At 35.5% G+C, this 27721-nt stretch overlaps 1 protein-coding gene across 7 annotated transcripts in view; it reads right to left on the minus strand.

The window, feature by feature from the left end:
- GRM8 (glutamate metabotropic receptor 8) overlaps window positions 1–27721 on the minus strand; it is a 315531-nt gene that overhangs the window by 97521 nt on the left and 190289 nt on the right. For all 7 annotated transcript variants that reach the window (XM_071423785.1, XM_071423779.1, XM_071423786.1 and 4 more), the window contains one exon: window positions 23750–23950. In XM_071423785.1, the coding sequence (XP_071279886.1) occupies window positions 23750–23950 (201 nt within the window). The remainder of the gene's footprint in view (window positions 1–23749; window positions 23951–27721) is intronic.

The raw sequence follows: 27721 nt of genomic DNA on the forward strand, positions 1-27721 counted from the left end.
ATGAAACTTACATTTTTCATAGCAAGGTTAGCAAGGTTATATTGCTAGATATATTATATTATAGTTATATTTATTATATTTTAGTTATATTATATATAGTTATATTTAGCAATTTTATATTGTTAAAAACTGAAAGGAAGAAACATCCTAAAACTGGAGCCTAAGGGTTCTTATTCATCTCTGTCTATTTGAGACTCTGTATTGAACCTGACGCATCTAATTAATGAGTTATTTTTAAAATATGTAAACTACTATGCTATCTTAATATCCTAACAGTTTTGGCTTCCATAAGCCCACCTTTTTTCATTATTCTCAGGATAATAGAAAAGCTAGCTTAGACTGAAAGTTCAGAGGTTGTTTATTCTTCAGATAAAACACTACCCAGAAGCCAAAGCAAAGAGATCAGCAGAAGTGTTGGAGTATCAATGCAGTACTATTTTTGTGGCATGTAATTGGTGTGTTTGTGTTTATCATTTCTTTTTTTCATCTCAAAAGATACTGTATCATATAGGTCACAAATAATCCTAAGAAGAAGCCTGTTATGACTAACCAGAAGCAGAGGAGCAAGAGAAAATACTGTTTTGGTGAAGATGTAAACATAGAATATAAAATTTATTGAGAAATAATTTTCATGGAAATTAAATAACAAAACATGCATCAATGTGAGCAGGATGAAATTGACTTTTAAAAACAGGTCTGATGCTGACTCAGTGTTGAGGGTACTCTTTTCCTCTGCCTATATTTGCAAGAGTCTGCCATTTGGTATTAATTACGTAGGAAAAAATGCTTCAGTCCTTGGCTTGCTAGGTCGAGTCTGACAGGAGCTGCCCTAGAATTAGGAGCCTCCTGCAGTGCTAAAACACAAATTGATGCAAATCCCTCCTCACCTCCAGCAGGCTAGCAGGTCTTCTTTTTAGTATGCAAAGCCATTTATTATTGGGAAAAATAGGGTTATTCCTCCTCTGGATATATTCGTTCTTGTTTATTTGTTAGCCTTAGCAGAAAGTGGATGTGGCTTTTATCACTGTTCTTTAAACCTTTAGGGAGATTAAACCCTGGCATGCACACTGACCACATGCTCCTAATCCCTCCAAAACATTTTGGTTTTGCCACTTTTATATGTGCTAAATAGGAATGGAACAAGAAAAAGTTAAACAATTAAAGGATTGAGTTTTATTACATTGACACATGTAAAAATCTAGCAGGCACATATACCTCACATCTGTGATTTTGGTGATGAGTACAAGTATATGCAAAATCCTACATATTAATTTCTGCTTGAGATAAATGCATTAAAAATCTCATCTGTGTACATTTCCAGCAAACTAGCATTTTTAGGAGCACAATGCAGTAAATCCTGTGAAAATACATATAAAAGGCAGTTAAGAAAATTATTAATGGTGATATCAGCTCAACAGTAAAAGTGAACCTATTATAAAGTGCTTTCTACAGAAATCAAATATGTTACTTTATTTTAATAATTCTGCAAAAAAAAATATAATATACAAGCAAACTCTCCTAAAACATCCACCTAAGAATAATTTGCAGCTCCAAAATCTATCTGAAGCAATTTTCAACCAGGTTTCATTCCTTTCTGTTTTCTTTTTAATTCTCCCTTTGCAGAGATAGAAGTTTATGACTTTTAGATAAAATAAACAGGATGAAAATGAGATACAGAAATAAAAAGGTATTCAAAGACAATCTATTGTACATTGAAAAGGTCCTCAGCTTCAGCTCTCAGTGCATGTGTGTGACAGCCTAGCAAACATTTCACATGGAAGGTTTCACAAACACCCAGTCATGCTAATTCACATTGAATACTCTCTGAAAGCCCAGATGTTATACACTTACACTGAATTCTAGCCAAACATGATCTAGATAAATAGAAATCTTCAGTTATCTTGAATACTGTTAATATGACAAATTAATGCTACTTCACCTCCACCACTCCACCCACCCTCTTCCCTCCACCCCTTCTCACACAGGTAGATGAACAATTAGGGTCTGACCTTCTATATTAAAATACCTAAGCTAAAAAGGTCCTGAATATGTAATGTAAAGTGTTTCTGACAAAGGTATTAATATTAATGATTTTAATCTCTCTCACAAATTGATTATAAAAGTTAATAATAATAATAATAATAATCTATAATAATATATGAGTAATAATAATAATATCTTTTTTTTCCTTTTCCTATTTAATTTTCTCTTTTTCAACCACAAGAAACATAAAAAGAATTTACCAACATAGGTCTTGAATAGTGAAGAGCAACTAATAAGGAAATTTAGAATAAAATGAGATTTAGAATAAACAGATGTTCATTATGCAGGTCTGGTTGGTTGGTTGCTTGGTTGGTTGGTTGGTTGGATGATAGGTTGATTGGTTGGTTTGTTGACTTTTTAAACAAGACTGATTTTTAATTGAATGAATTCATGTGATCATTTAGCATTATCAATTTGCCTCAAAATGCTGTTGAGCATCGCTGTTGAAAAGGAGTAATGTTCCACAGCAAGGAAAGAAAATGGTGGTTGAAATTTTTTTTTTCATTCCTACTAAATTCCACTTGAAATATTGCAGTGAATATTTTTCCAAACAGTACCTGAGAACACTGTAGAGATGCAGTATGACAACACTGGCCAGGTGTCAATCATTTCACTCATTTGCTAACTCAGTGTATTCTCAGAGTGTCTGTTACCAACCTTGCTTTGTCTTCTGTTTGAATTACAGATGAATAAATTTAATATTTTAATTTTATTCTCTTAATGTTATCAAATGATAAATCTTCCTCCATAATTAAATACAGTTTATTCAAGAAATATTATTTATTTTTTTATACGCCATAAAAAATATGAGTCTATAGGGACCAGCTGCCCATTGTTGGGCCTTTGATTATCCTGCATTATCCACTTATCAGCCTTAAACATGAATATTCTGGAAGTTCTCTGTAGGGAATCTAAAAAGCAAATTAGCACTGAAATTTTCTGGAAAAGACTGAGAAAAAAGTTTTCTCATGGAACAGTTTCAGAACTGTTGGTCACAAAAAGCAAACTGATGATAGTTTTATGAGAACAGCAGATGCTTCTGCCTTTTTAAAGATCACACCTCAAATGTCATTCTTAATATTGCAAGCTTTGAGCAGTTTGGTTTTGGCCCTTTTACTATATCTTCCATGATTCTTAGATTTCGTCTAAATATTATATTGTCCTAAAGCAATTCTAGTTTTTCTAAATAATTTATCATATATAGCATGTGTTGTATAGAATAGAGACACTAGTTCATGCCTCCAAGTTTTACCCACATTTCTTAAGGGTACACTTTATACAACTACTAAGGAATGATGAGTTTTAATGTAATAATGACAGCTCTCACAGATTTTAATGATCTTAGAAAATTTCAATAAATTACAGTTTCCCTCATTAAGAAACAATTCTTAATAGGGACAGGGAGAAGACAAAATTCAAGGAAAATAGAATTAGATAAACATAGTTCTTATTTTAGGGTGAGAGAAAGAGAGAAAAGCCATGAAATTCAAGGTCAGTTAGTTCAATTTCAGTTCCTTAAAAGTGGTAGAAGAAATAATCAAACACTGTTTGAGCACTTACAAGATAAGAAAGTTGTGAAGATGAGTAACAGTGACAGTGGATTCATCAAGAACAAGTCATGTCAAAATAATTTTTTTCCCTCATGATGGCATAATAGGCCTTTTGGATACAGGAAAGCAGTCACATTGTCATTGTGCTTCTCTTTAAAATGCTGCCCAATGCTCTCTCTCATGACCTTTTGATAAGCAAACTCTAGGGAAACACTCCGTGGATGGAATCAGGGAGTGTTGTTATTATCAGGAAGTGTTGTTGTCAGGCTGGACAAGGGTTTGCAGTACTGTTCCACAGGGGTAGGAGTGCATTCATGACATTCTTTAATAGTTTAGATAAAGAAATCAAAAGTAGGGTTATTACATCTAGAAGTTGACAGACACCATGCTGAGAGAGCTACAAATGCATTGTTCCAAATTAATCTCAACAGGTTGAAGTCTGAAGAAAATTAGGTACAAGTAAGGGCAAGAGCTGCATTTCACTGTAGAGAAGTTAACCAGTTCATTGCAGAAGGGAAACAACTGGCAGACAGCAATAGTACCCCATTACTACCAGTGGCTCTATCACAAGCTAAACATGACATTTTATGTAAAATTTAATTTTTTTAAAATTTATAAAGATTATTTTTAAAATTTATTCCATTCTATCCAATACAAGCAAGACTCAGAGTGGAATATTATATCTATTTTGTGAACAGCATTTTAGAAAAGATATGGAACAAGAGAAACTCTGGAGATATAGAAAACCTTCAGAAAGTGGTTAAAGGAAGCAGGCTTGTTAGGTCAAGAGAAGAAAAGACTCAGAGGCAATATGATATATCAAAAATATTAAAAAGTAAGAATAATAAGAAAGTAAAATTTCTTATTTTTGTTCCCTGTGTATTTGAGTTCAAAATAAACTGATAAATTAGGCTTGTCTTGTGGTGAAACTTGATCACTCAAGGTCTGAAACTATAAATATCATGAAATGAGTGTCTGAATTTTAAATATAGATGTGAGGAGTAATTATGTGAATTCAAAATCACATATAGCAGGCTTCTAAAGCAATTAAAAATGTCATTCTTCCTTAGACTTACATTCACACATTACTGCTTAATGTACTGTAATACTGATTCCATTAAAATGAGAGAAACAAACAAGAAAAATCAAACAAGCAAAAACAAATCCTCAAACCAACCAACCAATATAAAAAAAGCCAAAACACCAACCACAACCCAGACCCTCTTTTTCCTTTCACTTTTAAATATTCAGAAACTCACAATATTATGTGGCTGGAAGGGAAACAGAAATATTTCAGTTTTCATAATTTAACCTGCAGAAACCTGCCTGACAAGTTTTAAAAGTGATTCTGAATGAGATTTGAGGCATAACCTGACTGCTAACTCAAACACTTCTATGTCTCAGATGAGCCCAGGGGAAATATGTAAGTCTGCACAAAAAGTGATTTAGTTTTGCATTAGAACTCAGGGCTGAAGATCATAAAACTGAAATCAATAGGAATTTTAAATTTAATTATGTCACCTTTTTGGTCATCTTTCTAGTTTTTAATGTGTTTAAGTGACTCTTTCATAAACATTGTTATTAAGTATTTACATAACCAGAGCGAATATTGAGCATTATGAAGATACCAGTTTGATGTTCTCTCAACAACAGAGCCCATGTCCTCTTTTAGAGGACTAATTCCTCAAGCCTGCAGATAACAGTGACTGACAAATATCCAAGAACATCTGAATCTGTCTAGTCTTGGCTGCACTGCCAGTGCCAGATTTGCAGTGGATAAGGAGCCATAAGACAGGCTGTTCAAAGCAGCAACACTGATTTACAGCTGCTGCTTTCCCTCCTCCCCTCCTTCATTGGGCTCTCTACTCTTCCTTCCTGCTTTTGATGGTTCTGACTCTGGAAACCTCAGGGAAATGAGTACAATTCTTTCAGTGATTAGCACCTGTCATTTCAGAACCTCAAGCAAGTTAAAAGGGAATAATTTTAACTCTGACTAAAGTTCTTTAGTTGTCAATATCGAGCAGATGACACATTTTTTTTTATAAAGGTTATGTGTTTGTCAACTGAACCCATATAATGATCTCTCCAATTTATGTATCTCTACTGTTTATATCTCTTTTGTTCCTTAAAACTTCTGAAAGAAAAGATGTTCAGATCATTGCTTCCAGAGAACCTCTTATATCATCAAATTTATTTCTATTTGGTGTCAAAAGTAGTTTTTATCATGCTTCTAATGCATCTTAATCACATTTCTGCCAGCTGAGTGCTACTTACAATTCCATTAAGGTGGCCACTAACAATACAGTTAAGACACATGCATAACTTTACAGGGATAATGCCACAAAATTCAGTGAATCAATGGATGGCGTGCTCGTTAACTACAATTTTATGTTTTAAGATTCTTAACTGCTTGCTTAAATGAAAGGTTATAACATGTATTTTTAAATGTGACTATATGTTATTTGGTGTTCCTCAAGAAGAGTTTGGAATTCATTTTTCTCCACGACTTTTAAGAGATTTACCAGGTGAAATAAGTTATAATATCACTGTAACACTCAAGGACTGCACAACAATAATACTGTATACCAGCACTGCTGTGTCCCAACATTTCATCAGAAATGTATAATAGGTAAAAATCTGAATATCTTTATGTGTATGACCTGGGTGCTCCTGTAGAAAAAGACCTCTATCCTTGTCAATAAGGGCACTATTGATAGTAAAGAAGATTGAGTTCATTTTTTTCCATGTAAGGAAAAGTCCATTTAGCAAAGTCCTCTAATTTCTAGAGGCAATAATTACTATGTCCTCTTCATATACATGGAAAACTCAAATGCTTCAGTAACACAGAAGAGTCTTAAACCAGATACAAAAAGTGATACCACTTTCTTTTTTCATCTATTTTAAGAGAAAAAAGAAAAACAGCCATAGGACCAGGAAGGACAAGGAAAACAGAGCTAACAGAGACAGGCATCAGACATAGCTGGTTGCTTAGTGTTTTTAGGGTTCTGCTTGTGTATAGCCTGTGAAGCCCTTCTGGGATAGCCAGGGATTTCTGGGAACTCCTGGAGGAATGTCAGGGCACCTGCTTCATCAGGAAAAAGCAGCCATGGGGCCTGTGACTCCCAGCAGCTTGTAAGGAGGCTATTCATGATCAAAGGGTGCTTTGAGCTTTGAGCAAGGAGAGACAAGTACCCTTTCAGCAGGTGCTGAATTTCAGGTCAGTGTGAATTTCCCAGAGAACTGTTTTGTGCAGATGATGTGCAAAAGCCTTCTGGAAACCCTGCTGCTGAGGAGAGAATTTGTGTGCTGCAGCAGGGGGGAGTGACACAGTGTGTCCCCAGCACACACCAGAGCAGCTCCCCCAGCATATCAGATACCAGGCTCCCAAGGGATGATGATGCATCTCTGCAGGCCCTGCACTGGGGGGCCATCCACCAAGTGGAGGGGAGCTGTGACAAAGCAGGGCAAGAAAGGTCTGTGCTTATTTGGTGCAGAAATGGAGACCCACAGCATGTCCAAACCAGAGTCTTAAAAATTGCAGGAAAAAAGTTCCTTCTCTGATGCAAAAGGGTCAGTGTGGTGGTGGCAGATGAGGTGCTGAGTGTGAGCAGCACGCTGAAGAGCTGATCCTTCCTGTCCCCTGAGCACTGGTGGGAGCACAGCTGGAGCACCGTGTCCAGTTCCAGGCTCGACAGTAAGAGACACACACTAACTGCAGTGAGTAGTACAAAAGGTCACAAAGATGGTAAAGGAGCATCTTTAATGCAAGAAGAAGCTGAGAAAGCTGAGACTTTTCAGCTTGGAGAAGGGAACACTTGAGAAGGGAATCTTATATCAGCGTGTATAAATATCTTATTGGGTGGGGGCAGACTTTTCTCTATCATGTCCAGAGACAGGACAAGAGACAATGAGCAGATACCAAACCAGAGCAAGTTCTGTTTAAGTATTAAAAACAAAACAAAGCAAAATAAAACAAAACAAAAAAAAAGGACAACCAACCAAACAAAAAACGCAAACACAAAAACAGAAAAAAAACTTTTCAATGTGCAAGAATCCCAACAGTGGAATAGGATGCTCTGAGAGGTTGAGTCATCTCACTCCCTGGAGATATTTCACATTCAACTGCATGCAGACCTGAGCAAGCTGCTGCTGTAGCTGTCTACTCTGAGCAGAGAGGACTGTGCTAGACATCTCCAGAGGACCAGCCTGGTTTTGAGAGCAGTAACTGTTTCTGAGATCCAGTGATCCCAGACTTTCAGAAAGTTCCAAATTATCAATCACAATGACATGATATTTGCAACCATTTGGCTGCACCACCAAGCCAAAAGAGGTGTAAAAGAACCACAGGCAATGCTTTTTGATGACATAAGAATGGAGGATGATCCATGAAACACTCACATTATTAATTGTTGTCAGTCTGGTGGAAAGGCTTCAGGAGCTCAACCCTCAATAGCTTCATGTTGGAGGAACTCATAGAGAGTCAGGCATTTTAAAAATTGCACCTGTAGTCAAGGTACTCATGATATGTATGACTCTTATGTTTATTCTGGCCTGCAAATTTATAATATTTCCCTTTAGAAGTGAGATTGACTAATTAACTAAATAGCTGCAGATATGTGTAAATGGAAACAAATCTCTTTGTAAAAATGCAGCTCTAGATTATAATTAGAAACTAATAAGTAATTTTCTTCTAATTTTAAAAGTGTATAAAACATGGATAAAATCATAGGAAGTTTACAACTCTTGCCATTTCAGTTGAGCCAACAGAGTAAGAAGAAGAAAATAAAATACATGCAGCAAGTTCTATGAAATTAAGAAAAAAATGCATGTAACGCAGAAAGAGTGGAAACCGTTATTACAATTTCACAGGTCTTGTATGTTACAGATAGAGGTATTTTCTAGCCTTAAGGATTCTATGATGTTATGATAATGCACAAAATATTACCAGAAATTAACATAAATAATTTCAATTAAAAGAGACACATTTTTTTTCAGAAGTGCTACTTTTGAAAAGACATGTTTCCCAGAATGAGATCGGGCAGGTAAATGTGGAAAATTGCACAAAAATTATATAACTTTGGGATATACACAGTGGAATGGGCTGCAAAAATCTTTTGATAGTCATTTTTCTTCTTCCTGTGAACTGCTCTTTTAGGATTCATTTAGCAATTAATTGCTGTCCTCACTAGATGTTAATATTGCAACAGAAATCTACGGAATAAATTGTGCCAGTGCAAATGAGGCAGTGATTGGCAGGCCTTTCTTAATTATGGCAGTAGGTTTAGCACTTGTGTTAATCTGAAATTCATTAACATGTCTCCAGATACCCCTAGTTAAATCCAGTTTGCCAACAGGCAGAGTCAGCTCTGAAATTAGTGCTTCAGAAAACCTTGTTTATTGCCTGATGTCCTCTGAAAAAAAAATCACTGAGGTCAGGTTTCCTGACATATTGTTTGACTGGATTCCCAGAATAATTCCATGATATTCTCAAGAGGCAGCACTGAACACACAAAGCCTAGAATGAGGTTTGTGCCAAAATCACTTATCTACAAGTAAATCTCTTATTTCTTCAAACAGATTCTTAATTCCTCTTTTTATACTTTATTGATGTGTTTTTCAGGCTATATTTTCATGATCAATAGTTATTCTACCCATATAGATATCTCTGTAGACGGAACAGACAGAAATGCAAATAAAGATAAAAGCTACATAAATTTTTCAGAAATGGATCATGCCAAAAATCCTGGTGTCTTCTTTTGACAGACATTATTTACTTATTTACAAGGAAAGCCTGACAGATACAATCTCTCTGGATTTCAGAAATGTATTCCATAGGAGATGACTGATTAAAATTGAAAAGGTGGGGATCAGAAACCAGACTGTAAAGTGGATCAAAAAGGAGATCAAACAGGTTGTGCTGAAAGTGTCCTGGTATTGGTAGCTTCCCTGTGCAGTTCTTCAGAGTCTATTTTGGAAAATTTTAGTGTTTTCACCACTGACTATGCTCTCAAGGGGCAAAAAGATGTCCTTTTGGGACATATATGCACTGGAGAAATGCAACAATAGCATGAATATGGATAGGATACACTGGTAACATGGGGCGAGATTAAACACCATATGGCAGAATTTGGGTAATTTTAGGGACTAAGGCAGTAACAATAAGATTATATGTGAATCCTGAGGCATTTACAGGCTAATAACAGGAACTTTGGTAAGAATACAGAGTGCTGGTGTTTCTAGAAACAAAAGAAAAAATGAGTAACAGCTCAGATAACTCTCACAGTAGAGTCCTGCCTTTCTCTTCAGTCTCTTTCTTCAGACAAATTAAGGATTTGTAACGTCATAATATTATTTTTATCTCTAATATAATCTTTTAACACTAAATTACGCAAACTTTTCTCCAGTCTTATTGTGTAGACCATCCTTATTGGAATGCCAGAGCACTAAATTTTGCAGTGATTTTATATAGATCTCCTCAGATCCCTGAACAGGTCATCATATAAAGCCATGAAACACAACCTGTCATTAAACATTTTACTTAATCTCTTCTAAATCTAGCATTCAGCTTTCTGTACACATTTTCATTCTTATTTCTTTTTCACTTATATATCAAATGATTTTACATATATTTCTTAGAATATGCTGCACTTTTTCTTGGAAATGCTTAGTCATGTTCACTTTGTGTGGATAGATGCTGTAAAGATGGAAAAGGTGAATGCTACAGAACAATTAATTATATCATTCATTTCCCCATTTCATTTCTCTAGTCATGATTATCAAAGTTCCTCACCTTCTTAGCAGACAGTTGACAACTGAAAAATAACATTATCTCTTTGGGCTCCCCAGGGCCTCCAAAATTAAACAGAAAACTCCTCTACCACACTCAGTCCTTTTCCCCAGGTAACTTCTCCGGTTTGCTTAAGTTCCAAATAATAAATAGCTTTGTAAGTACTGTTGCTTGCTCCAAACATTTCTTTTTTGTTTGTTTAATGTTCAGTTCCCAAACATTGTCAACCCCTGTCACTTACTGTCACTTACTGTCAGAATTACTTTTCTAAGTGTATTACAGACACATAAAGGTTTTCGTTTACATCTTTTTATCCTACCAGTTTTGGTAGGTTTTTTATAACCAATTTTATTTTAATTTTCCTAAGCTCTTTTTCCATCTTCCTTTCCCTTTGTAATCTTTGCAAATGGCAGATTATTTTCAGTTTTAAAGGTGTTTTCATATTGGTATAATTTAAAATCTTGTTTCACAAGATGCATTTAAACAATCTTTAAGATTAACAATTTTGTCTGTAAGGAGATTTTAGCATTTGGTTATGTCTTAATTACTCTATACAATCTCTGTGCATACAAGGAAGAATTCCATGTGGATTGCTTTTCCTCTGATTGCTTTTAAAGCAGACACAAATAATAGTCTAATTTTATTGATATATAATTTATGGTTATTATCACTGCATTTGTTAGTGATCATTAGATTAATATCTCTCTGCAAAGTAGTGTAATGATATGACTTTTGCACATATTCTAAGTTCCTGCCATCTCATTTTTATTTGGTAGACATCTTTCAGGTGATTTACAATAAAAACTCACCACTTTATTCCTAGCTTCTATCCTTCAGCTCATTTTTTCTCAAAAAAACCAGAATAATATTGCAGTCCTCTCACCTGTTTTTGGAAATAGATAACTCACAGAGTTTTCTCTCATAGATTTTCTCTAGATAACTCATAGATTTTCTCTGTTGTCATTGGAGGCATCTATACAGAGCAATTAATCTGGCATATTCTAGAGAATTAAATGATGAGGCAAACCATGCCACACTAAATGACTTTCTCACCATTCACTTTCTAAAAGCTCTGTAATCAACTAGTTCATGTGTAGACAGCTGCACTCACCACATATTCACATCTAATGTGAAACAAATTGAATTCTTTTCCTACACTGTTTGGCTATTTGAATAGCTAAATCTCTATGCTCCTGTATTATTCCATTTCTATATTTGTCCCCTCTTCCACATCATCTAGTTGCAATGCACACACAAAATAAGGCCAATACATCATAGTAGCTTTGCTATGACCTTTCACAACACTAAGAAAAACTGCACCTTTTATCACCTACATCATCACAAATCTCTACTGTTTCTGTTATTTCTCATGGAGAAAAACAAAAAAAGCAATACCATATAAATAGTTCTTGTCTCTAATCTATGTACTGTTCAATATTTGTAGTGTGTCAATCTACTGAAGTTATAAGCCTTTCTGTTTTTCTGTGCCTAACCTTATTACTTTCTATTTCCTAGCAACAAATCATATGGTTCAGGCACAGGCTTTTGACCCTGTTCTATAGGAATCATGTTCATTTGTTCTCACCCTCAGTGCTTTTTCCACAGACTTCTATTATTGTCAGGTTTCATCATCCTTCAACATTCCCCTACTCAGAAACCTTTTGTTACATATCTGTCCAGCAATTCACTCCAACATGTGTGCTTATACCTATTTAATATTTCATTAGAAACCATTATCAAGTCAGCACCATGAAGATAAAAGATTTAAATTTTCAGTATTTATTTTCATTGATCTGGTTGTTATTGATTCTGACAGAGGGATCTCTGAGGGAGGACAAAGAAGTAATTGTATCAGTAGCAAGGAAGAAAATCTAGGAGAATTTATAGCCATCTTTACAACTTTTGAAGTGTCAAAAGGACATACAAAACCAAGAAACTAAAGATAGACACATCTGTATTAATTTTTCATATATGATCCTTAATAAAAGATCTATGTGTAATCTCAGAAGACACTGAACCCCATGAGAATTATTCCTTTTTTTGATCACCTCCCATTTAGCCACTATACATCAACATTTACGAGGTCTGTGTTATCACAGACTCCAAGGACTTCACAATCTGAAGAGACCTATATAAAACAGGATGACATTTTTACAAGACAAGGAACAATAGGAAGGGCTGGGCCCCAGATGACATTTTTAGTGACCAAGATCTGAGTTGAATTTAATTATCTAAGAACTGTCCATGTGGCACCACTTTGCATCTCTAAGTTACTGAAGTACCAGCATTGACACTCCCCCTTTCAGAGGCTCCTCAGCCCAACCAGTGAGGCACACAGCTTCTTCTTCAGCCACATTGCAGCTTGGTTCCAAGAGGGAGAGGCACACTTATTTTTTGTCTATTTCTCTTCTCTGAGTTTTCCTCTCTGGACAGAAATCAAGAGAAATGCAGCTACAAACTCACAGGGATCCTGGATGCTAAGGGAGGCAGCTCAGCTCTGCTGTCACCTTGGCACAAGGGAGCCCTGCCCAAACACAACAGCCAGCTGTGTCTATGTACCATGCAATAATTCACTAAAGCCCTGTATCTAAACCCCACTTTATCCCTTCATATTTGCTGTGCAAATTGATGTATGCATTAGGAACTTGAGTTAACAACTTGGGTTTAGGAACATCTGCTTGAACATTACTTTCTCTATTTTACACATTCCTCAGAATTTTCTGTTTCACAATACAAGGTTTAGAAGAACTCATGCATTAAAACAAGAAACTTATTAAAACCATGTGCCTTTTATGCCTGGGGAAGAAAGAAACCTTGCCTAAGCACATTGAGAATAAACAATATCCCTTGCTGGTAAAAAACAGTGAAAGTGACAAACAGAAAAAATTATCAGTGTTTGAGCTGCAATTAGTCCATGCATAAAGGAGGATCAATACAACAATTTGTAACTATCAAAAGCTGGAGCCTTTAAAAGCCAGCTGGCTTGGCAGAAACCTCCCCACAGTGGCTGTATGTCAATATAAGGATTATTTTCAAGCACCCTTAGTTGTTTTTCTCTAACATGATAAGCAGTGGACTCTAATATCCTGAGGCTTTCTCTTCAGATCTCTGAGTAGGACTTGGAGACCCACACCAGAGACTGCACTAAATAAGCCTTTCAAGTTTGTACAGTCTGGCATGTTTTGAGGAGTCTAACTGCCCTGTAGCTGCATATCCTGCATGCAGATGATGACTTGAGGTTCCATAAATCATTTTTGCCTTCCCTTAAAATGCTAATTATCATCCCAAAAAAGTGGGACACAGCTACCATAACTGTCCATATTATGAGCTGTGACTTGATGCTACCTAGGGATATATTTATAAAATGTGATTATGTGTGACACAGGAGCACTGCCAATACATTTTTGTCTCTCAAATCAGGATCAAGCTATATTGGAGCAAGTCCAGGGTAGTCCTTGGGTAGCTGAAGAATTACACAGGAAAACCAAACATTGATCCAGCTAGGGTGAGCAATGTTCAGGGTGAGCAATAATGTATTTTCTGTGATTGTATCTGTTTCCTTGGTCTTATGGTTAAAAGAAAGAAATCTATTACTTAGGTGTCCATAAGATACATAAGATTTTGCAATTTTTCTCTTCTTAAAGAGTTTGATGAGTATATGTATGGCAAATCTTGAGAGAAAAGGAATTCTGAGCAGGCAGCAGAGTACAGTGCATGGGTGATAGCTATTTCCTTTCCACCAAGTCTGTACAAACTCTATCCTCTGCCTGCCACAAGTAAGCACAAACTCCCTTGTCTTTCCACTGAAAAACATACAGCTCCCAGGAAAATATTCATTTAATGAATGTCAGGGACTATCTCTTGCTGTGTGTCTTAGGGTGATTTTAGGATGTCTGTATCCCCAGTTGTCTGTTTTGCTTATGCTAGATATTGAGTTTCCTGCTTTTAAGATTAGATTGGAGAGCGAAAGGGTGGAGCAGGAAAAGCAGTAGAATATTTTTGCAGCTGTATTCAAAAACAGAGAGATTGGCGCTTCAGATCTCTCTCTCAATGTGTGTTTTCTGCAGCACAGACAGGAGGAAAGAGCTCTCCTTTGCTTTTAGTTAGCTTTTTTAGCTAGCTGAGGCAGAGGAGTTTCCCAGAATGTGGCTTTTCTTTTTCTTGGAACTGATTGTCCCTGCTCTGGACTGAAAAACCAGAAAAACACCAGGAGTTCACGCCTGTGGCACACCGGGGCCGAGACGCGGCATTTTCCGGCGTAGGAGGGACTGATAAGAGACTGAGCGAGCCGAGCTACAGCCCACAAAAAGCACCCTCTCTGAATCTGCCATCTCTTCAGAACAATGAGAAGTTCCATTGTTTAGTATTATTCATTTTCTCATGTTTGTGAATACTTTGTTTGTTAAACAGTTTTTTCCACTTCTCTCATAGGAGATTTACCTCCCGAACTGGCTGGGGGAATGGCAGCTTGAATCTGCTTTCTAGAGGGACCTCTTTGAAAGTTCCCTCCTTAAATTTGCTTTAAACCAGAACAAATACTGTGCTGCTCTTCTACTCCTGACAATAAACATATGTGGCAGAGAACACATGTATAATCTCAAGATATTTTGAATTCCTCAGACAGCTCAGGTAACCACTGTTATTAGAATGCTTTCCAAGCTCTTAGAACCATCTTCCAGTATACAGCAAGTGCAAGGCCCAAACTCAGAGCCCCATCTAAGTGACTAGATGATACCTATAATAAAATAAGTAATTTTAAATGCAAATTTTTTTCTATCTGTTTGCTTGGCAGTTGGCCTAGATTTTAGGTTATCTTATCTTTTTAAGAATTCTTTAGAGCTTGTAAAGTGATGACTTTTCTATAGTTGGTGTCCAGTATGGTTGATGAACACTGGTATTCCAGACCCAATAAAAGAAAAACTAAATTTTTTATCAAATATAGTATGGTTGAAACTTTATAAACCTAGTGTGATAAACATAATATTTCTGAGATTTTCTGGTTAGAATATAGACTTTTTCCTTTTTTCAACTAATCAATAAACAGATAAAATTTAATATCCACTTTTCAAGAAATATTTGTGCAAACTGATGATGTTGCTCCATTGCCGAATGTAAAATAAAAAGGGTGAGTCAATTCAATTCAGTTAAACACTCACAATTTCACAGCACTCAGGGTGGTTCATTGGGTTTTAATTCTTCCAAGCATTGGAAACTTCTGAACAGTAGTAACTAGAATCAATTTCTGTCTGCTGTGGTTTTTGAGTTTGGTTGTGCTTGTAGGACAAGATCAGAGATTAAAGATAAAATTATTGCAATCATCCTCTAACATTTTTCCTTGATTAATTTAGTCTGAATAGATCAATTTTCTTCTTCTTTATTGTTTGTATATTGGTAAATTCTAGTTACAAATGTCTTGAGCAACTCTGAATCCTTATCCACTTTAATTTAAAACATGTGGGAAAATGTTACAAAGAGATATGTAGTTAGCATGTACCTAGAATCCAAATACAAAAGAGTGCTGCAGGAACAGACATAACAATTTGGGTCTAATCTCTTCAACACAAAACATAGGATGCTATGTTGCCAAAATTAATGGATATCTTAATACTCAGAAATAATAAGAAATACTTCCTTTTCTGGGTTGGGGAAGCTTCTAAGACACACTGTCTTCCACATACTTAATATTTCATACTATGAGATATGCTCTAACTGCAGAAAACACAGAAGCAGATACGTGTCCATGGTGCCTAAATGCAAATGGACAGGTTCTCTCTGGTAGCCTTGAGAAGTGCCAGCCTTCCCCAGTTAGATGAAGAACAAGACATGTTGGAATTCCCCAGCTACTGAAACAGGGAAACCAATTGGCCTCTTTGGGATGAACTGAATCCTGCCTCTTTCCTCTTGAATACTCTGCTGAGTCGCCTCAGATTCTCCCCAGTTTTGCTTAAGATCACATCTGGTAACTGGGTCTAACACAAATTACTTGCTCTTGAATCCAATACTGCTTTGATTATGCACCTGAACTTGGTTGATTACTGCTGAGAACATCTCCCTAGAGCAGAAAAACTAAACAGTGCCATCTGATGATGCCAGTAATAACTATTAACTTTAAAATTATTCTCTCTTCACTGTAGTTCCTATGCCACAGTATTTAGCCTACATGATTTCACTGCCATTCCTTTTAATAAAAAGAAATTTTTATTTTTATCTTTGTATTACAATGTAAGATTTATCAAGATAATTTCACTGACAGTGACGGTCCGAAATAATTATTCTGTTTTTGATTTTGTCACTTGGGCCATTACTAGATACAGATAGATCACTTTTTCCATAAATGATTTAATGCAGCTTCTTTATACTATCAAATACCATTAACAAAATATTTTTTCCTTTTTTCTTCTATATTCTCTCTAATGTGTCATATTTTGTTTTTAAGTAAATGTTGTAAGAAAATAAAAAAGCTCATATTATTCAGTTACAGAGGTATTAAAACCAATCTATTTCCCCTCACATCTGTCCTGATAACTTGCAGAACAGTTGTATTACCAAAAAAGCCATAAATCAACAAGGGCGGAAAATTAGAAATTTGTACAAACATTCTCATTTGATTTGATAGATTTAAGAAGAGATTTTAAATTTAAACATTCAAGTTATGAAGCTTTCCAAGGTATAATTTTCCTCAAAATGTGTCAGGCCTTCTTCCTGTTAATAAAAGTAAGGCTATCAGAAGGGCTTAAAAGTGCTACAGAACTGAAACTGTGTTGTTTCTGACACAGACTAAAGGGTAAAAAAAACCATAATTTCTTTTCACACTGATACTTTTTTGCTTGGGGTTAACAAAGGGTTAAAATTAACAAGGGTAAATTTTTTCAGCCTCTTTGCTGCAGCTTGAGTTTTTCACTTGATCATAGTAGAAAGGATATATCTGGATATCGGTACCTATCAGGAAATGCAAATCAATTTTCATTGAGTAATGAGAGTAAATCCTTTATCACCTTCCCTAGCATATTAATTATTAAAATATCTTATGAATTAGACCTTGTTTCTCAAAACATAATTGACCTCAGTCAAGTTCTGCATCATGAATTTTGTATGTGGAGCATATATATTACTCAATTAATCAGTACTTAAGATCTGTACATAAGCAAAACCACAGCTATAAATTGCACTTGATTTTAGGTTCTACATTCTAGTTTCACACCAATAATTTTCTTAATCACTGATTTTAATCACATGGACTCGTGGTGCACCTCAGAATCACAGCAGCTCCAAGCTCTGCTTGCTAAGCCTGCTTACATTCTGGCCGTACATTACTTAAATCCATTAAGAGTGATTCAGATCACTCTGCAATTTTAGTTTCTTGTACAGCCACCTGGATTAATTCCATTAAAATAATTAGCATGCCAAAGCAGAATTTATTTGAAATCATTCCCTGTTAATTTCCAATAATAAGTTAACACTGGTAACAACTCTTTAATTTATTTAATATAAAGGCTCGGCATATTGGACCTAGGACTCTTTGTTACAAGTGGTGTGCCCTAGTTCCCAGTGCATTTGCAAACCAAGTCAGACACCTGTGAAACTATGACAAAAGTACATGAAAAGAATTTTGAATTTTATTTTATGAATTCAGGTTTATGTTTGTTTAAGCTTTAGCCATGTTTTCAAACATTTCTCTGTACCACCTAGATTTCAAAAAAAACAATTACATAGAATTTTGACATGTGATGTAGCTATGACAGAAAAAACATCACAGATCTTTATAAAACTCCAGCAGACATTCCCCCTGCCACTCCCACTTCTGCAACTGAAAGCTGTATCTATTTTTTTAACACAGTACAGATTAGTGAAACTTGATTTGCTACCACAGTGAGTCCTAGTAAGGTCAGCAGCATTCTGCCCTTCCCAATTCATTGTTAATCTTATTTATCCATGTCTGATCTATTCATCTGCTATTATCTCACATTATACTTAGATAGTTTTTCAACCCTATCAGAATCCGGTACCAGTGGCATCCTATGATCCTAAGTGTTTCTGACAGTAAAAAGTTCTAAATTATGAGAACTAAATATAGTTCTTATGCCTATAAGAACTCATAACTTGCAAAAAAATGCAAGACGTGCAAAATTTAAACTATTTTTAAAAGGTTTTTTTTCTCTAAGGGTAGTTGTAGACCTAAGAGGAGGAATTTTAAAAACCTGAGTGAGAAGCATAGCACCAGTACATTTTAAGGGGGACGTTTAGTTCTATTGTGCTTAATGCCTCAAAAAATGTCAAAACTTATCAGCCTGAAAGTGCACCATTTTGAAGCTTCTGTTTTAATGATAAATAATGATTTGAGAATGCAAATTTTGTACTCCATGAAAGAATAGAGAGGTGTCAGCTTTCTTGAAGAAAACATTTAAAACAGTCTGAGCTGAATATTAAGTCAAGAGAGTTTTGCATAGATTGATGTCTTAGCAACTTCAAAAGATAGCAGAAGAAGATTAATTTTGTAAATGGCTGATTCCACAATAATGATTCTCTAGGGAGTTCAAAATTCTTTATAAAAAATCTCATTCTTCTGGGGTTTCTTTAAATGTTCTGTATAGATACTATCCTCTCAGAAAAAACAAATATTACAATGTGATAGAATGATCATTAATTTTTATTTTAGTCGACACCTTATTTTGAATTAGCCTGCTAGCTTCTGTTCTTTTATTCTCATTCTCTGGTATTATTCTGCCATTTCAGGATGAATTTTTTTGATATTCCCTTTTTAAATGAGGTTAATGCTGCAGTGTGTCTCTGTGTGTTCAGCCAAAATTAATCTTTCCTCAAAGGCATTAAATTAACATATCTAAAAAACAAATAACAGCAAGGCTTTCTCGTCCACTCAGACTATGAAATTAGTTCCGGAAGAACATTGTAAAGTGGGGTTAGGTGATAATATTTTTCTTTCTTTCAAGTCCAGGTAATGTTATGGGATCACAGCAAGATCGAGGTGGGCAGGGAACTATGGAAATCACCAAGTTCAACCCCTCTTCTTAGGGCAGACTCAGCTAGAGGAGGCTGTCTGTGTCCAGCCAGGTTTTGAGTGTCTCCAGGGATGGAGATTCCACAACTTTTTTTAAGCAGCCTTTTCCAGTGTTTTTGTGGATTTGTCACAAAATCTGAGAAAGCAACATAGTTGCTGTACTTTGTCCAGAGAAGTTTGCACACTCAGACTATATTTCAAGTCTTTTCTTCACCGGGAGAGGGAAGTGATGTTGCAATGACCTCTTGAAGAAGCAGACAACATTTACCTAAGCACTGATGGCAGAGAGGATTCAGTGCTTCCACCTATTATCTGCTCCATTCTCTATTATCCTTGCTTGCATAAAAAAAGTCAAATTACCAAGTATCCCTATTACTCCCTGGGAAAAATAGCCCACCAAAGCAAATAAGATGTCTCTTTTCAAGTGTGCGAGTAGAGGTCAAGTGCTGACCTTATACCTTTATTTTAAAACTCATATTGTTATATCTGTAAATACATTTTGTTACAGAGTTACATTTATTCCTAAAAGTTCTAAATTGTGTAAATATAAATATAAATACCAATATATGACTAAAGGTAGGCAAAAAACTGCTACTCTTCACTGCCTATAAAGACAGAGCTTGGGAGGAGAGAGAAACACACACAAAAAGGGTGGAGGGGAAAAAAGGGAGTTTTATTCCCATCCAAGAAATAGCACTGTATCTATGCTGTAATTCTTTGCCTGGAAGGAAGTACAAAGACAAATCTTTTTCTTAAAATCAAAACAAAACCACCTTTGAAACACTTCCATCCACTGCAAATGCATGCTCAAATCCTGTTCCTGTTAACTGATGAGCACTTAGGTTGAATTCAACAGAAAACTTCTCATGAAGCACTCAGCACCTGCCAGGGTAAAAACTCTTATAAAACACCTGCTTGTTTTGTAGACAGAATAATGAAGTTAAATAGAATGAGAACACTAGAGTAATGTGATGGGAGAACATATTGAATCATGCCACAATTACCCTATTGTGCATATCACCATTTATAAATCTAATTAAGAGAAAAACTCTTCTCTTTACAAAACTTTAAATATGAAATACCAGTTTTGCATAAATATCTCATTTGGATTAAAAGAGAGATAGGAAAAATCTTTCAAATGTGGCAACTTATTAAAATAAGAACAACTTAAATGATAATATTCGCTTTTTGCCTGAGAAAAAGAAAGATTAATAGAACGATGAAACTTTCAAAAGTTGATCAAATAATATATTAATTGACCAAAGAAACAGACGGGCTGGTTATGGTCTGCTAAAAGTAACCATCAAGAATCCAAGGTACTAAGTATGCCACATCTCAGAACATTGCTTTTCTATTTTCTTTTGAAAACACTTTAGATATACACAGTAATAAGCTGTACTACTTGCATGTTAGAAGTTTCCTTTCCTACTAAATTACATTAGTTTTAAAATGCCCATTATAAATGAAAATTATATAAGTCTAGAGACCATTCTTTCCTAGCTCTCCTGTGAAAAACACAGGCAACAGTAAAACAGGAATCTACACTCAGCAGTAACTCACATCTTGTGTAAAGAAATTTCTTTATTTCTATTACCAATCAAGTTCTCTCCAATTTAAAATCATGATGAACTATGAGATTTTCTCCATTTAGCATACAAGTGAAAGAATATCTCAGCAGAAACAAATGTCTTATCAATCACATCATTTCAATGTGCACTGATGGTTATGATCACCCTTCAGACATGAAGGTGTCATGGAATATTACACAGATGAATCCTTCCGGGAAGCAAATCTTCATAATTTGTAAATTAAAATAAACTAAGTAAACCAAAATAAATGCTCTTCAAAGAGATTTCTTGCAATCGAAAGCAAATCAGTTACTCCCAACAAACAGAAAAATGTGGGTTTTCTCACCCTTGCAAATACCCTCCATAAGACAGAGGTCCTTCAGAACACAGATCACACTTTGTGAGGTGAAAACCACTAAGTTGAATGTGTCAACATATTAACTGGACTTGAACCTACTCACTACTACATGAGTAAAGATGGATATACTGAATAGAGGTGAGAAGTTGGTTTAATATGCATAAGGGTAGGATCATGTTAAGAAATTAATATTGAAGAAAAGGAAAAAACTGCCTGTCTCAAAAATGCCAGTTACTTCTTGATATAATTTTTTTTTTACTGTGAATTTGATTATATATTGCAATTGACTACTCAGAGAGAATTCTGGAGGATTTTCCACCCCTGCAGCTATTTAAAACCTGGATGGGCATGGTCCTAAAGAACCTGATTATGCTGGTCCTAAAGAACCTGATTATGCTGATCCTGAACCAGGCAGAGGGTTAGAGTAGGTGGAGGTCCTTGACAGCTTCAGATGGGCCGTGCTCCTATGATTGCTAGGGTAGAAAAATGATATCTGGAATGGCTAAGAAAGCCAGGGTTTTCCTTTCATTTATCAGTTAATTTTTAATATAAGACATTATTACTGATTGAGGCTAGGATGCACATCAAAACTGATGTGCATCACATCACACAGCATTGCTGTTTAGTCCCAGCACAGGAAGTCTTGTAACCTATGTAAAATATTCACCTCTGTCAGACACAGCAGTAGAGCTGCCCTCTAGGAAGGAATTGTGGATTGATAGGAAAAGGCAAAGTGTTTAAGACCATCTTCTTCTTCTGCCTCTGAATGCCTCTTCTTATGCCTCTAAGAAAATAAAATGTTTGGGCATATAACACACCCAAACAATTGGTACACTGGTACATAATGTGGACTAGCCTAGTATGGGGCAGGAAGCTAACCTCAAGTAAATGTTTCTTTTTCTTCATTCTTTTTTTCCCCTCTCTTTCAGTAAATCACTGTTTCAAAATCAAATACATTTTCCTTAGCATCCAGCATGCTTTCATCTCTGTTTATTGCCGTACTTAGAGTCAGCAACAGAAATTTTTACAGGTATTGATGAAATATAATTATCTAGGGAGTGGAAGCTTTCATATAAAAATGTACAGCTTATCTAGTTATGCTAAACTTTCATGCTCACCAAATGAAAATAGATCACTTTATGCTTTAACAACACAGACCCAGAAAAACATCTACTGGAAATGTAGGTAATTATCACTGCAAACCTTACAATATGCTTCCTACCTTTTTCATCATCACAATATTTCCCATTTTCCAGCAACATTCTGTGTTCCAGGTGTTCTTTAAAATCACTAAAGAATCATTTAGACTTTTAACTTTATATTCCTGGAGGCAGGGATTTCCTTTTCATAAAAATTGCATAGAAAGAAAAAACTGTGAACTATAATCAACATTTGTATCAACCAAGTGGTCTGGTGTATTACCTAAAGCAAAAAAAGCTTCCACTCAGAAGTTAAATTCAAAATGACCTTGTGCTTTTTTCAAAACTGCTTGCAGCTGAGGTCATTGGAATGAATTGTGATAGAGTGCTTCTCTCTGCGTAGTCAGAAGGCATGTGTAGTACATGAATTACCACCAAGTAAGGAAAAAAATCCCAACCATAACAGAGCAAAGCACATCATTCCATTTCTTTGTAAAATAATGGCAAATATTGTCTATAATAAATATTACTGCTAATGAAACAATTTAGGGTTTTGGCAACTTTATTTCACCATCAAGTACGTGCTACACATTTCAAATCTATATTCATCAATTAATCCTGTTTGTTATTGGCCTCTGCTGTTAACAGCATAAGCACCTGTAACTACATTTCCCCAGCAGGCAGATCCCAGCTCCACAGAATATTATGTAGTGTTGTTTAAAAATACATATTTTAGTTGTGTTAAAGCTCATTAAATTACCGAGTCAAAAACAATGAAATGGAAAAGAGGTTGGAACTGCTAGTGAGTGTTTTAATTGAAATTTAAATATGCAAATCAAAAGCAATTTCACTATTTACTTATGTAGGAGATTATTAATTAATTTTAGAAGGAAATTTTGAAAAGGGTATTTTTTAAATTCTTTTTCTTGCAAATACATAAGCAAGCACTGTCAAATTATTTTTACTCTGTCACTAAGTTTGTATGAGTCCTCAATTTGTTTCCATAATAGCAGCTTTTCACTGGAATATTTTGATCGACAGATTCATATTTTTAACATCTGCCTCTTTTGGGAGCAGCTTAATGTTAGGATGAAAAATGTTAAGATGAAAAATACACTAGAGGTTTCTGAGCAGGTGGAAAAACTCACAGTTCTGATTAAATGAGAACTGCTTCTAATCCTGTTTTCCACTGTGCCTTAAAGTATCCTATATAAAGAATAAAACCCCACTTGTCACTTATGGAACATCTGAAGAAGAGAGGGGCAAAAAAAGAGTCCATGTAACTTACCATTAAAATTTACTGCCCGGATATAGCTAAGCAGTTCTTTACCATCAGTTGTGCTCATCCTTGGACACAGACCAATATATCCAGGACAGAGATCTTTATGCATGTTGTGCAGGGCATAGGCCATGGAATACACTGCATCGATGACAAACTGCACTTTTCCTTCTTGTTCATAGGCTGAATCTCTCGCAATTCTTTCTAAGCCTGAGGAAGAAAGAGAAAGAGTTTACTTCTATTGGTGTGTGCACAAGCGTGTACCTGCATGAGCACTTGCATGCAAAAATTCACACTGGAACGTAAATAATTACAGCTGGATTGACAGGTAAAGTCGGGATTCATCTATCCATCATCTAAATAAACAAGACAAGGAAAAATATGGCCATCTGGTTTTGCCTCTAATCATTGTACATTCTGCCAGGTATGTAAACAGTATGTTGATTTCTGGGCAAGGAAAGAGGACAGAACATATCATTACAAGAAAAATATATGTAGATATATGTATTTCTAAAACACAGTAGAAAAATTCTCTTTCCACATTATTGATTTTCATTCAAGAGCTGTTTATTGTCATCTATAGGACAGTTCTAGAGCAGCCTGCTGTTCTGCTTTACATAAATTTAAGGCTACCTTGATTTTTATCCCTGTCTATTGTTTGATAAACATTATTTAAACATCTCAGGGAAAAAAGCTGAATGCTTGCCAAGTGATGTGACCATCTGTCTCCATAGTGAAAACTGCTTATTCTACGACATTTTCTGTATTTACTATTGAATAACACTTCACATTGAGAACCACGTACTCTTTGCTGTTTCCTACAGGGACATTTATCCTTTAGAGAGAGCACAGAGCAAATCAATACATCATATAATTTTTATTCTGCAGGATTGCCAAAATTCATCATCTATGTCCAAGTATAAGAGAAGTTTTATGTTAATAGATGATATTACTTAGTGGAATTGTTAAATAGAAAGATCAGAAAAATTATATTTTAAATAAAGAATCAACATGAAATCCCATGTCCTAAATAGAAATTCAGATGCTGATTTGATGCTCAAATCTTCATTTTCCAGGGGAAAAGTGATTGGCAAATCTTGGTGTGAAATTTGTCCTGCTGAAATATGCTGTGAAGTTCCTTTTGCCACAGTGAACTGAACAGACACCTAGGTTATCTACCAGGTTATCAACTCATTCAATTTGCAAATAATCCAATCATATTATCTAAGATTATATAGAAATGAGAGAAACGTTTATGCAAAATTTTAAAAAATATTAACTATTTTCTTTTTTATTGTTTCTTTTTTATATCTAAACACAGGATTTAATTAGTTCAAGGTATCAATTTTGCTGAGTGCAAATTTATAAAAGTACACTGTTTGTGTCTGAAAATATAGTGGACACAAGATCTTTCTTTAGACAAAGTATGCAAGCACATATGACAAGGGAAAAAAGCCAGGGAACATACTCAGAAACCTTTCTTCTATTTGTCTGCTGCACTTCAGTACCTCCATCTTGCACTACAGTAATAACATATGAACAAATCTGTAATCTGACAAGCAGTAGTGGTTTGTGCTTTAAACACCCCTGAGCACTGGAAGCAATAGATAGCCTTGAAAAATCATGGTGTGCTATTATTTCTCCTCAGGGATTAGTTAAAAAAAAACATAAAATCACTTCTTCTTGAAAAGCTAAAAACCATTTGAAGAGGAAGGAGAGATCATATTTGTGATTTGTACAAGTAGTTTTACAGACACTTTTTAAGACACGCTCTCTAATGAATGACAATAATTAATGAATAATGCAACTGTACTGCAAATAAATAAACAGGAAAAATCTTTCCTTGAACATGCTGAAAATTACACAATTAGTTGCAGTGCATTGCCCAGACATAAAAGAGGACATGAAGGATTGAAAACATGAAGCCTAATTAGTTTACAAATTTACTGACTTATTTCATTTGGGAACTACCTTCCAACAGCAAATGATGGCTACAGCTCATGCTCTCCACTTTAATTTCTCCTGCCTTGTTAAGGACTCTGGGACAAGAGAAGGACAGAGTTTACAGACTGCTCTAGCACAGAGCAGTCTAACCTGGATGCACTGCCAGAGCTTCCACATTCTCTAAACAGGATGGGCAGGACAGGAGGAGTTAAAAGGAGATCCATTTTTATTGCCAAGATAAATATAATTCCCATCACATAAATTGATGTAAGTGTATGCTGAGGGGTGGGGAGCTGGTGAAAAACAGAGCAGAAATATTTTCTGTAATAAATTCTAAGTCATAAAACACTAAATGCTGCAAACACTTAAGAAAGTGTATTGTACTAAGTGATACAGATTTTAAAAGGGGAAAAAAAACATTTTATTCTTCCCTATGTTATACCGTAGTTAAATACATATAAAACTTTTTTGCATAAATTTCTTCCATGGCATGAGATTGTACCTTCACTCTTCACAGATATGCTACTATAAATTAATTTATCACATGAATTATAGAGGAAAAACCTAATTTATTGGGACTGAATGTGTTTCTATACATACAAAGGGGTAAGGACCATCACAGAATTACAATATTTAAATCAGTTAAACCCAGAAGGCAATAGACAAGAGGAGTCTCTGCACTTTGCATAACTAAAAATCACAGCAAAAAAAGCTCTTTCTTCTTAACTTTTCTTTTCATTTTCTCTTTCTGGAGTTCTCAAACATCTAAACTAACAATTTATAAGGATGGCAAGAACTCATCAACTTAAATTACGCTGCACTGCTGTAAATAGATGTTCATGTATAGCAACAAAATGATGCATATTGTCTAAACCATAAATATGGTCAGCTCCTACCGATATAATATTACTTGATTGGAAGACATGATTATAATTTTTCTTCAGACTTGTATGCCAAGGAATAGTTGTTTATTTATAGCTTGACTCTCTGCTATACAAGGCATGTTTCTACACACACTGGTGACTTGAAGGAACATAAAAATTTGTACCTCATAAAATAAATGTTTTAATGCTTCCTTAATGATCACTTCAATTTCTCAACCTACAGTTTTTCCTCTGGAAAATTACTTAAGCTGTGTCATTATCAAAGAGAGTGAGAAGGTACTCCCAGTTCTCAAACCTGCAGTTGGCAGACCCATGGTCTGACAGTGTCAAGAACTGAGATGAGAACTGGACTCACCAGTTCCTGACCATCTCTTCCTGATCTCCAAAACAACAGAAATCCAGGGAAATGTGCAATGGTGTTTTCCAGCAGGTCTCCCAATCCAGCTGTTGAAAAGTGCAAACCTGACATCAGCAGGGTGTCAAGATTTTCTCCAACCAATGAAGAAAGTGTACAGACATAAGAACTAATGCTATCATCTTGGCTTGAGAAGATCTAGGAAAGCAATGACACTAGCCCAGGAAATGTCAGCTGTTCCTGGATCAATCCACTAGAAACCTCTTTTGGGAACACTAAAGCAAGCCAAAGGAATGATCCCATAAAGCCTGTAAATGTGGAAGAGCTGCTACAGTACTCTTGCAGCTCCTGAGCAAGAGTGACAAGCTGGACTGTTGCTGGAGGTGTTGCCTCCATACCTGCACATCATTTCCCCTTTTCATCCTGCATTTCTTATGCTGCAGGAATGAATGTGAATCCTACTCAGGATGGTGTAACTCAGCTATTGCAGGGAAAGATAAGGAACATAATAGTAGGAAGATGAGACATGGATTAAGTGGATAGGGATGTGACTGGGGCTACTAGTCTGAGGGGGAAGAAGGTGAAGCAGGTGGTATTGTCAATTCCATGGGTGTGAATTGGGAATCAAGAGATTTCAGGGAGCATACTCAAGATAAATTAGGCCTTTACAACAAAAAATTAAAATGTATCTTCATTGAAAATTCAAGATCATGCAGTAAGTAAATAAAGATTAATGTAAGATAGCTGAGGTAATGAACTCATACATGATATCACCTATGAGAGAGGAATAAGTAACTT

The sequence above is a fragment of the Agelaius tricolor genome, unplaced genomic scaffold, assembly GCF_023055355.1.
Source record: "Agelaius tricolor isolate 1412-34295 unplaced genomic scaffold, bAgeTri1.0.p SCAF_3, whole genome shotgun sequence".
Lineage (NCBI taxonomy): Eukaryota > Metazoa > Chordata > Aves > Passeriformes > Icteridae > Agelaius > Agelaius tricolor.